The 12579-nt window shown below is 39.4% G+C and overlaps 1 protein-coding gene across 5 annotated transcripts in view; it reads left to right on the plus strand.

Annotated features, from left to right (window-relative positions):
• The window catches only part of DYNC1I1 (dynein cytoplasmic 1 intermediate chain 1), a 325617-nt gene that overhangs the window by 95950 nt on the left and 217088 nt on the right, over window positions 1-12579 (plus strand). For all 5 annotated transcript variants that reach the window (XM_001170561.5, XM_001170506.5, XM_001170374.5 and 2 more), the window contains one exon: window positions 1309-1424. In XM_001170561.5, coding sequence (XP_001170561.1) covers window positions 1309-1424 — 116 coding nt within the window. The remainder of the gene's footprint in view (window positions 1-1308; window positions 1425-12579) is intronic.

Consider the following 12579-nt stretch of genomic DNA (forward strand, 5'->3'; position numbering starts at 1 on the left):
TTTCTCTCACAGAGACCGCCTGGAAATTTTTAGAAATATAATAGAATATGTCCAATACTAATAACATAATAACTATATACTAAAAACAATGTTCCAGAAGCTGTTTTAAAATACATATGTTTGTAAATTATGTACATATGACTACATAATAGATATGTGGCATATGCATTATGTGTATGTGGTACATAGACATTACCCATAACAATTAGAAAGTACCTCTGTCTCCATTTTACAGATGAGGAAGCTGAGGCACAGAGAGATTAGTGACTTGTTCAAGATGAGACACACGCTGGTAAATGGTGGGGCTAGGGGTTATGTATTTAATCACCAGGTGATACTACTATACCTCCACGACTGGATGCTTCCTGGGTGTCTTAGGAGGCACTTCCGATTTTTGCAGTAACTCAAGAACTCACCAGTAAGAACCTTAGTTAGGAGTTTGAGTTGGTAGGAAAACAACGGACCAAGACTCATAACCTTTCTTCTACAATTTACGAGTTGTATATACTTGGGCACATCTCTTAACGGAATCTCACTACACTCATCTGTCAAATGGAGATTATAACATCTATCCACATACTTCATAGAAGTGTCATAAAGGCACGTAACATAATGAATCTAAAGACCCCTGAAAACCCTTCAAGTGCTACGTAAATATTCAGAAATGGTTTCTTACATGGTCATGGTTAGGTCTGGAATGCTGTGCTAAGGCTTTATCACTCTGAGCCCAGTGCCCCCTTTCACTCATCTGTGCTATATCAATGTGTCTTTCAAGCAAATTCACATGCTAATCTGTGTTAGTTCCTATTCTGCAGAAATGAGAAGTGTTAAACTCATTCTTTAAATATAATCCCCTCACTGCTATGATAGAGAATGTGTTACACCATTAAGGAACCCACCTCTCTTTTTTTTTTCAAATTTAAGAAGCATTACTTTCCTTTTCTCCTTCTTTCCTAAGAGACTAGAATCCTGTATTGCAAATGAAAGTTCCCTCAATAAATTTTAACTGAGTAGAATCTGGGATGCTCAGAATGGAAGAGGTCTCATGTAAGCTGGACCAAGACTTTACAGATAGGAAAGCTGAGGGTCTTATCTGACATCACCCAGCCTATTAGGGCCAATGTGGGCCAAGAGCCCACGTGTCCTGACTTCCAGCCCAGAGCCAGTTCTGCTTCATGACCCTGCCCCTTGCACTCAGAAGCTGAGGGTATTTGTGGTTTGTTTGTTTTAGTGCTTTCTTTTATTACTGATAGCTCTTCTGCAAGGAATGCCTCCCCTCTCTAAGCATTTATTCTTTGTTACTTACAGAAGAAGACTGCATAAACTGGGCGTGTCAAAGGTCACCCAGGTGGATTTCCTGCCAAGGGAAGTAGTGTCCTACTCAAAGGAGACCCAGACTCCTCTTGCCACGCATCAGTCTGAAGGTAAACTATGTCTTTGGCTTACTTTCCATATTATCTCTGGAGAAATCGCTGGGAAGTAACATCTTTCTTGTTGATTTCCTCTTACCATAAGAGCTCTTCATGGGATACAAACATAATGACACTGAAAGCGAAAGCCTCTTCTGAGTTTGAAAGCTATGGAGAGGGAACTCGGTGATACTCTTCCAAGTGACCTGGCAACTTTAAATTAGATAAACTAAAGAGGTTTATCTCACTACATCGAAATCATGTGAGGAGAACAAAAATCATCAAAGAACAATGTAATAGAAACAGTGCTGAATTTTATCAATAAGAATACATTAAGCATACATTAAGAATCTTAAGCATACATTAAGATTCATCATTTACATGGCTTAGCAAACTATAGCCCACCACCTGTTCCTAGAAATAAGGTGTTGTTGGAATACAGCTACATCCAACCATTGACTTCTGTGGTTACTTTCTTGCTGCAGTGGCAGGGTTGAGTAGTTGTGAAAGAGACCTTATGGCTCACAAAGCCTAAAATCTTTATTATAACCTGGCCCTTTACAGAAAACCTTTGCTGACCACTGATTTGGTTTGCCAATTGAGGTGACAACACACGAGAGTTTCTGACCACAATTTAAAAGTATTTTCCCATGCAAACTCCATATAGGTGAATGGAAATTGAACTCCATACCTTCTTTGTGTATGCCAGAAAAATATCAAGTGAAAAAGTCACATACGGATATCAGAGAATCATAAAAATACACTCATGAGAGAAGTCGAAGTTGATAAATACTTCCTAGAATTCAAAACTTTATCAAAGCAAGATTATGCAAAAGCAAAAGCAGAAGAGGGAGATGTATTTTGAAAATAGGATAAGTGAAAGTTTCATTGTTAGAGGCTAACGTTGTTATAGCAAAGCAAATACTCTTTTTACTTTATGTTATTTTATCCTTCGGTGGGTGAAGAGGATGTTGGAATTCTGGGTTCCTTGTTGCTGTGTAGTAAGTATGGACAAAAGCCATGAAATGCAAAAATGATTAGCATTTCCCCCTTAGTGATTTACAGGAAATATAAAAATCAGTGCATTTTTGTTTGTGCAAGCTACAGGTTTTGAGTTTTGGTTCTAAATAAATAACGCCAAAAGCAAAGTGAATCAGATTCCTTGAAGTCCGGGGTGCCGTTAGGCATTCTGAAAATCTTTCCTATACAAGCTGTTGTGGGGACAATTCTTTAGTAGCAGGGCCTCCATTTTTCAAGCCCCAGTGAAATGAATTTTAGAAGCAAACAAGTAGCACCCTCTGGTGGTGAGCTTTTAAACCAACCAACCCAACAAATGAGACCTGTATATTAACGTGGCTGAAAATACAGTTAGCGAGGGGGAAAGAAAGAAAAGAAAAAGAAAATACAAAATTAGAAAAGCCTGTGAGAGTTCACCTAGTCTATCCTTGGGCCTCCAGACAAGAACAGGAAGATCGTTAAAAAAATCCTCACCACCCAACCAAAACATTTGTTTGACTTAATTTGCTGCCAGAGGTATTTGCAGAGCTGTAGCTGGAGGCATGTTTATTTAGCCCAAAACTTGACCCATAGCATAAAGTTATACAACTGAAATAGGAGAAGGAGTGAATTATTTTTTAAAATGTGTACTTAAGATATTGGAAGTGGTAAAGAAATATTTACAAGGGAAGATAAATTAAGGATGAAAAGGCATCAGCTCTAAAGTTTTAAACTGGAACACATCAAAAGGAAAAGGCTGTACATTCCATTTTATTACTGCAAGGAGAGCTTGGGAGCCCTCATTATGCTGTGGTCCAAGCAGCAGGAAAGGGGGAATTTATTTCTCAGCTATTGGCAGAAGTTCTTTCTGTTTTGTTCACAAGATCCGTCAAGCTTTTTTGTGGTGAAGGGCATTTACATGGTTCAGATTACAATACAGAACCCAAAGCTAGCTACCATAGTTCTTGACATTTAAGCAATCCTGGATGGATTTGGACAGAAAAACCTTTCAATTTGGGTTCAGCAAACTGCCCCTCACCACAGGCGATGATGTCTTGACCCTTGGCTGCCGGCAGTCACCCGGCTGCCCGGCCATCGAGGGTGCTGGTGCTCACTTTCACCTGCTGTGGGGAGGTGGTTGGCAGGAGAGCTGCGTGGAGCAGTGGACAGTTGGCACTGAGGTTCTACCATGCGGCAGATGTGGGTTGGCTCCACTGTGGGGTTTGAGCCGTGGCAATGTTTTCATGAAAACTGCGCCTTTCAGTGGCAGGAAACAACTACTGAATTTTATGACACAATGAGGCTCTTGGGTGGCTAACATTTGAAGCTGTGGCATATATAACATCCACTTTGGCTTGCTGTTGCCCACAATGTAAGAAGGCATGCTGATTATTTTTTGTCATTGTTTGACTGTGGACAGTTTAATGATAATCAAACTAATGATCTCAGAGCATTGATTTGTTCTGTCTCTAATGGATTCTAGTGCATTCAAGTTCTTACACATTCCCATTTTACTTTTGAAAATGAAGGGGAAGGCACTTTGGATTTGCCCAAGCTTAAGCATCCTTTCTGTACTGTGCACCGTAATGAACATTCTCATCATAGTAGGTATTAATTTTTGATCATAATGATCTGTTATGAGAAACACTCCAGACAGTGATATAAATAAGCACGATTTAAGTATAAATTCTCCATGAATACTGTTCTTTCAACAAGGTTAGACCTTCCTTCTCTGCAGGGAAAGAAGGCCAAGAATGGGCAACACTGACTTGGAGAAGGATACCTTTGCCCCAATATATTTTAAACACATAATTTTATTCCCAAGTAGCAAGAAAGGAAAAAGAAATTATGGTCCCCTCCAAGGCTGCCTCTCCGTTGCCTATTATGAACCCATTTCTGTACCAACCATGAGGTCCTGGGCTTAGGGAGCCAGTCTTTTGCATCTTTATTATAGTGAGTAAGTGCATGGCTTATCCTGAGTACCCAAGAAATGCTGTTGAATGACAAAGATAATGCCAGACATCTCTAGAAACACCAAGTTCACTATGGTCCCTCTGGGGGAATGAGAATTTCTTAATCTGCTGGAAAGATGCAAGCCACACTGGAGGAAGGAGGAGGAAATTTCTACAACCTGGTACATAATGCATAGTTTGTTTTGATAGTCACCTGGTATCTTGTGGTCAAGGTTTAATCTCTACTCAGGCCCAGTAGCAAACCAACACATCTCTCTCAAAGGGAGAGTAATGCAATAAAGAGGCCACATTATTATTCTAAAATCTAAGCACTTCTTCTGAGACTCACCTCTTAGGGACATTTGTTTGATTTGCCATAGACACTTGGGGCACCATTGGGTCAGCTGGACCATAATTTCCAAGTAGTATAGCCATTTGAAAGTAAAAACTTTCAAACCACTGGGTAAATGGATTGAATAAATAGGTGCAAACGTTGAACATGTTGCCTGCAAAACCCAGAATGACCCACTAAGCATTTCGACTCTTAATATTAGAGAATTAAGGTATTCACATATACTTTGGAGTTTACCAGATGACTAGACCAATAGAGACTTTCTTAAGGTAGCGAGTACTTATGTTTTCAAAGATTTTTCCTCCATCCTCTGGCCTACATAATGTCTTAACTAGGTCTTAAAGATACCAGCTACAGCTTCCTCTCCAGGTCCTGCTGACATGATGCTCCATGTTGAAGGTGAGATTGACAAGGGCTACAGATAGAGAACTGGCTCAGCCCTGATGTAGGATGATGAAGATGCAAAGAGAAAGGCGGCAGGTCTTTGGCTGTCAAGCAAGGCTTAGTGTAGAATATGGTTTGGAGGTACTCCCAGGCCTCCGTATTCTTACCTACATTCAATTTCCCATTATTTCCTGATCATTGCTGTCACTTTCACATAAGTCACCTGGTGACACTAGCAATTCCACAGACCTTATTCAGAAACCCACAGAATTTAAACTTTGCATTTGACTTTGACATTTTTGTAGATACTTATCACAAGCAGAGAAAGTCCATGGGTCTATGCCTAGATCTAAAATATAGAGATTTCAACCTGTCATCTATTTCTTACAGCTGTCCAGTCCCATTAGAAGTATCCACCTCACCTTAGTGTCTTTAAATTCTTCATGCCATTCACACTATTCAATAGCAGTGAAAATTTGATCCCCTAAATCCTTCTTTTCAATGGACACTTCATTAAAGATCACCATAGAAGAAAAATTATGTAGCTATTTGTTACAGCTGACATTCCCATTCCTGAACTCTTACTGAATTTTTATTTTCTTTAGCATCAGCTATGGCAGATAACCAACATCAGCTTCCCACGTGACTATCTCCTGATGGTAGTTTCTGTACCAGACTGAGTTTGTGATTGCTGACAATAGAAACTAACTCTAATTAAGTTTAAACAGAAAAAAAGGTTTGTTGAGAAGATATGAGATACTTGATAGAATTGACAAAAAAAAAAAAAAAAAAAAGCCAGAGCATTAGGTTTGAAATAAAAAGTAAATTAGGTAGCTGCTATCGACTGGATTGTGTATCCCCACAATTCATATATTGAAGGCTTAACCCCTAATACGACTATATTTGTAAATAGGGCTTTTAGGAGGTAATTAAGGTTAAATGAAGTCATAAGGGTAGGATCTCTAATTGGTGACCTTATTAGAAAAAGAAGAGAGAGAGAGAGAGATCTTTCTCCCTGTGTGTGCGTTCACCGAGGAAAGGCCATGTGAGGACACAGCAAGAAGGCAGCTGTCTGCGAGCCAGAAAGAGAGCTTTCACCAGAAAATGAACTGGCTGGCACCTTGATCTTGGACTTCCCAGCTTCCAGAACTGTGAGAAAATAAATTGTCCTTGTTTAAGCCACCCAGTTTATGCTATTTTTCATGGCAGCCTGAGCAGACTAAGACAGCAGCTGACACAGCAAGATCATACCAGTGAACCTTCCTGGTTGGAAGACCTGAGCCTCCTGACTTCCTGTCACTGGATACTCTCTGTTAGGCTCATGATTTAAACTCTGTAGTCACTGCTGGGTTGGAAACCTCTAACTCTCTCTGCCTCTTGACAGTGTTCCCTCAAGGGAGTCCATTAGCCAGGACTAGGTTACATGCCCCTGTGTTAGCTGTGAGGGACAAGGCAGAGAAATAACTGCCCCAGTTCAGCTTCCCATAATGTTTGGGGATGCTATGACTCAACTTTGATCTATTTTTATATCCTTCCTTTTAGAACAATGGGTGTTTGGATGCTAAGTGGCCAAGAATATATATTGGAAAAATGCCCACTTTGGTGTAAGAAAAAGAGAAAAAGGGGAGGTAAAGAGAAAAATAATATTTATTATGTGTTCAGCACACTCATATACATTATTACGCTTGCAGCATTGCTAGAATTTACTCACCTTATAAATCAGAGGTGCAGAGAGAATGCAGTTCCTTTATTTTATCTGCAGCCATTTATAATACCACTAGTTGACATGGAGAAAATATACAAAATAAACAACTTTAGTTCACTCTCATCTTTTAAACCGTCCCTGTTAGTATGTTCCATTAATCTTGGGTAGAAATGCCCAAATTCATAGAGTCCCCCTCTCATCTGCATCTCTCTCTGAGATCATGGTCAATTGTAGAGGGAAGAAAGATGAGGTTTACACGATCTAATGGCCTTGGTGGAGATAGGGAGGATGAGGGACTCTGGCCTTGTGCTAGTCCCTGGCAGCATGCTGGCTGACATCTGTTGCCCTCTGGCATGATGTCCTTTGTCCACCTGGGCACTGGCACCCTGTGTTAGAGTGTGTAGCTGGTGAACTTGTGATTTGTTCTTTTGGCTTAGTTTGGCAATGTTCCTAGTGAGCATTGGCTATCTCTCTTTTGATGATTTAGTCTCCTCTCAGCTGTCATGGTCTCCAGACCTTGAGTTGATGCCTTGTCCTTTCTCCATCCTAGAGGTCTACCTTCAGCCCATGCCATGCCTTTATCCACCACAGCAGATCTCTTGGCATACTGACTCTCGCTTTGGTGCCCATGCCTCAGAATATTTAAGGGAGGTCCTCACCTGTTCTTTTCTCAGTCTTATCATGCCAGTCACCCCCAGGGAGGCTCAGATGCCTATGGTGAATAAGATCTATTGCATGGTGGTCTCTTTTCAGATTCCCAAAAAAGGAGTGTGGTTCAAGAACCCTGTGCTCATTCCTCCTCTTAGTTTAACACTCCACCTCTCCTAATGCTTCCCCCAGAAAGTGAAAATCCAGATATATCTGAAACTTTGTCTCTTCTTCCGAAATGCTCCTATCTGGAAATAAATTCCCCTGTTTAACTTCCTTCAATTTATATCTTCATTCTACCATGGAGTCTCAAGGTTTTACTGTTCTGGACAGAAGGAGTGATCTTGGTAGTTATTGATATTTTAAATGGTAAGGAAAAAAACTGGAATATCCTTTCTCCCTCAATTAAACTTGGCTCTCAAACTACAGTGGGATTACAAAATTCAGTGTTTTGAGATGGAAGCTGAGTTTTACCTTAGCTGTTTTATTTTCATTCTATATCAAATTCTAATCTCTCTACTGGCAAATAAATGCCCTAGGTACACTAGGGTGAATATCATTACATTCACAAAGACAAACAGAAAAGCATATTAATAATTTTCAAATATAAGCCCCGCTACACACAAAAATTGTTTTTGCCTACCTCTCATAATCAATGACACAGTCAAGAAATAGCAGAACTAAATCATATTACAAGGCATAGCAAACCTTTAATTCCCTGGAGAGTAACAACTGATATGTTGACTTACTTAAGAAACATCTGAGGTTCCACTTCCAGCATAAAGTAGACACAAGAGATAGAGCACATGGGGCATGTGAGATGCTCCATGAATCTACTTCCCAGTAAAATTGGTAAAAATGATAACAACAACAAAACCGCACAACTATTTAAAATATCTGGGAGCAGTCCTAATAGCATATAGCAAGTAAAAAAAAGAAAGAAAGAAAGAAAAACATTTATCTAATAAAACTAATCACAACTTGCTAAAAACAGGAAGATTCTATGGTATTTGAACCATACTCCATTCCCTCCTTGCCCCCAATTCAGCTTTAGGGAAATTACTTCAGGTAGATGCAGCAGAAAACACAGGGCTACCTCTCCTGCCAGCTCCCACTTGGAGAGCTATTGTATCTTCCTGGAAGAGGCAAGACATTAGCATTTCTCATACTGCCCCAGCTACTTGTTTCAGAAGATAAGTTCCAAGCAAGTGTGAGTACAAGGTGGGGGCTCCCTTTTTTCAGCCCAACACTAACTTGAGGGATGGAGATTTTACCTTGGCTTCAACATGCTGAGAACATGGGACCCCAACTGTCTTCTCCATGGCTCATGTGTAAAGCAGAGGTTTCATGGTGGGAAAAGCAAGCTAAGTAGACCAGAAGCAATAGCAGTACCCTACTCTCCCACACAGCCAGCTGCTAAAGCAAGGGTGTCACTCAGAAAGAAGTGTGCCATTGTCCCCTCCCCCAGCTCCAGAATCTTGGTGCAAAGATTTTGACCAGGGAGAGAGGCAAGTCAAAATCAGAGAGCTCAGAATGTCTTCTCAAAAGAGCTAACATGATTTTCAATGTTCAAGCCTAAGGGCATCCTCAAAATAATCAAGATAGTGGTGTAAAGCAATTAAGAAAAGACTGGTAGATGTGCTAAATGTGTAGACAAGCTGAAACATAGCTAGCTTACCAGACAGAACCAGGAAAACAGACAGCTAAGAAGAGCCCTTCTGGGATCACAACACATCTCAAAAACTGGTCTCAAAAACTGTAAATTAAATTCAGGCTTATTTCAACCTGTGGAGAAAATTGTGCCCCAGGGCAGTGTTGAAAACTATAGAGCAACAATTATGGAACTCAATGGCAGCAATTAGTGAAACTGAGCAGTTGAAGTGATCAGAGAAAGGAACTGCTAAATGGACTACAAAAACCTGTTACCGCAGGATAACTATGCACATGCCCAAGGCTGCGCCCTTCCAGGACCAGTATGAGAGGATTCACACCGTGGGAGGACAGGGGAGAACACACTTCACCAAAATAGCCCAACCAATCACTAATTTGCTTATTTAAGCAAGCAAATAACAATAACAAACCTGGGGGTTGGGGGGACTGGTATCCAGTGCTGCTACAATATATTATCAAAGTCAATTTCTTAAAAAAAAGAAATTTGAGGCAAAGAAACTAGAAAGTCTGACCCCTACACAGGCAGGGAAGCAGGCAACAGAAACTGCCTGTGAGGGCAACTAGATGGATTTAACAAAGACTTCAGAGTTGTGTATGTGTGTATGTGTTTTTTCAAAGAACTAAAAGAAACCATACTAATGAAGTAAATGAAAGTATGATTACTATATTTCACCAAATAGAGAATGTCAACACAGAGCTAGAAATTTTTTGGAAAAAAAAAGAATCAAATGTAAATTCTAGAGTTCAGTACAAAAACTGAAGTGAAAAATTCATTAAAGGCACATAAACAAACATTGAACTAATAGAAGAAAAGAATTAGCAAACTTCAAGATAGATTGATAGGGAGTATGCAGTCTGAAGATGAGAAAGGATAAACAATGAAGAAAAACTAAGAGATCCTCAGAGAAATGTGGGATACCATTAAGCAAATCAGCCTACCTGTAACAGGAATGCCAGAAGGATAGATCAAAGAAAAAGGAGTAGAAAATACTCAAATAAATAATGGAATAAAATTTCTCAAATTTGATGAAAAACTTTAACTATAAACCTAAGAGGCTCTAAACTCCAAGTAAGATTAAAGCAAATAGTTCCATAGACACAGCATAGTACAAATGCTGAAACCCAAAGACAAGGAAAATATCCTGAAAGCAGCAAGAGAAAATGAATTTTCACTTACAAGAGAACCTCAATAAGATAAACTGCTGACTTCTTATCAGAAATAATGATGACCAGAAGACAGTGGTGTGGTGTATTCCTAGTGCCCAAAGAAAAAAAGAAAAAAAAAAAAAAAAAACAACTATCAATCAATAATCACTACCCAGCAAAGCTATCTTTTAAAAATGAAGGTAAAGTAAAAACATTCACAGATAATCATTGAGATAATTTGTAGTCACAGACCCACCTTACAAGAAATATAAAAGAAAGTTATTCAGACTGAAAGTGACTGACCCCAGAGAGTAATTCAAATCTATAGGGAAAAACAAAGAGCACAAGTAGAGGTAGCTATGTAACTATAAAAGATAGTATACATAAATATTTCTTTTTTCTTTTCCTTTTCTTAACTTATTTAAATAGCAGTGATATAAAACACTATACCTATAATTGTATTATTCAGCCTATAACTTATATAAAGGTAATATATTTTCTAATAACAGGACAAAGAAGGTGAGTGGGAGCACTTTGTTATTTACAGAAATTCTCCATTGTTCTTTTTTTTGCTGAAATCCTGTAGTCTATAGTAACTAGCATTAAAACTCTTAAATGAAAAAGAGTCTTATATTTTGGGGATAGAGAAGTGAAGAAGAAGTAATTATGGGGAGAGGAACAGCAAAAGTAAAGTAAGTGATAAAATAATCAAACAGTAAAAAGAGTCATGCTTAGCTCTTGTGGCATAAAGCAAGAAAGAAAGTCATAACAAATAACTAGTCAAAGACACGGAAATGAGGGCAGGAGAGCTCTGTGTGGCCTCCATACATTTTAGACAGTTAAGGGTCAAAATCTGGGCTATCTAGTTGAAGGCATTAGAAATTCAACCATATGACCTAGGCTTCATGGGGGGTACATTAAGAGAGGAATGCCTACTTCCCTTTTTCTGGTATCCAGAAAGAGCAAGCTTCCCTCAAACTTCTAACTTGTATGCCTTTCTTTTCTCCTCCTAATAGAGAGAGAATTGTAGGAAGGTAATTGTCCAACATTTTTTGATTGGATGTAACTAACTTATCAATGGTTCTAAGCATGAAGAATTTGGTCTATTTATACTAACGTTCTCCCCAGACCAGTTAGAGTTAAGTGTTTGCTCTGCCATGTAGGAGCTGTTCCAAGGTCTAGAATCTGCATGGAAGAAGTAGTAAGTCCAGTTTTACTTTTACAGTAACTTATAATTGTCAGCCTATTCCTTATTATTAGTAATGATGATAGTTTGGCCTTTATTTGTTTTATTCCTGTTGTTATTTTTCAATTAATTCAGAACTTGGACAGGAAAAAGTGGTACTATTTCAAAACCCCAACACCTTGGTACATTGCCTGGAAATCTAACCCAGTCCTGCCACATGGTAAGAGAGAATTCCACCAACCGAACACACTTCCTGTCCACATCTGATGTTTCTTCCAATGTGAAGTCCGTTCGTGGAATACTCTTAGCTTCTTGCCACCCCTTTACCACTCCACTCTACCCTGCATACTCCACCCCCAGAGGAGGTGGAATGATTTATCCAATTGGTAGGTTTGGATAAACGACCTGGGCAGTTTCAGGCCATCTCCAGTTTTTTTTCCTGGGGGAGCCAGCATACCTGTAGGGGTTACAAGTTACTTTCTTCTCCTGTGTGCCATGAGTCATACTCAAGTCACATGCAAGAGGGGATGCCTGTCAGGTCCAGCCTTACCTGTGAGAGAGTGGGTAAGTCTGCCTATTTCAGGAAATCAATTAGTAGATCCATTTGGCTTTCTTCATAACCTACATCTTCTTACTTTTTTTTTTTTTTTTTTTTTTTTTGAGACAGAATCTTGCTCTGTCACCCAGGCTGGAGTACAGTGACGTGATTTCAGCTCACTGCAACCTCCGCCTCCTGAATTCAAACGATTCTCCTGCCTCAGCCTCCCGAGTAGCTGGGATTACAGGTGCACACCACCGTGCCCAGCTAATTTTTGTATTTTTAGTAGAGATGGGGTTTCACCATATTGGCCAGGCTGGTCTCAAACTCCTGACCCTCACGATCCGCCCATCTCAGCCTCCCATAACTTGCATTTTCACTCGTTCTTTATCAACAATGAAAATGTTATTTTGGCCTCCCTCCATTTTTTATCTTTCCCTTATTTCTCATTTGGATGCTATTTATTTGGTCCTCTTAAGAATCTCAAACAGTAGAAGGAAAATTATGTCAAGATGTCAGTTCTGAAGAAATCAAAGTACTGAAGATAATGTTAATGACCATAGGTAATTACACAAGAAAGAGTAACTTAGGC

Source organism: Pan troglodytes, chromosome 6, assembly GCF_028858775.2.
Source record: "Pan troglodytes isolate AG18354 chromosome 6, NHGRI_mPanTro3-v2.0_pri, whole genome shotgun sequence".
Taxonomy (NCBI): domain Eukaryota; kingdom Metazoa; phylum Chordata; class Mammalia; order Primates; family Hominidae; genus Pan; species Pan troglodytes.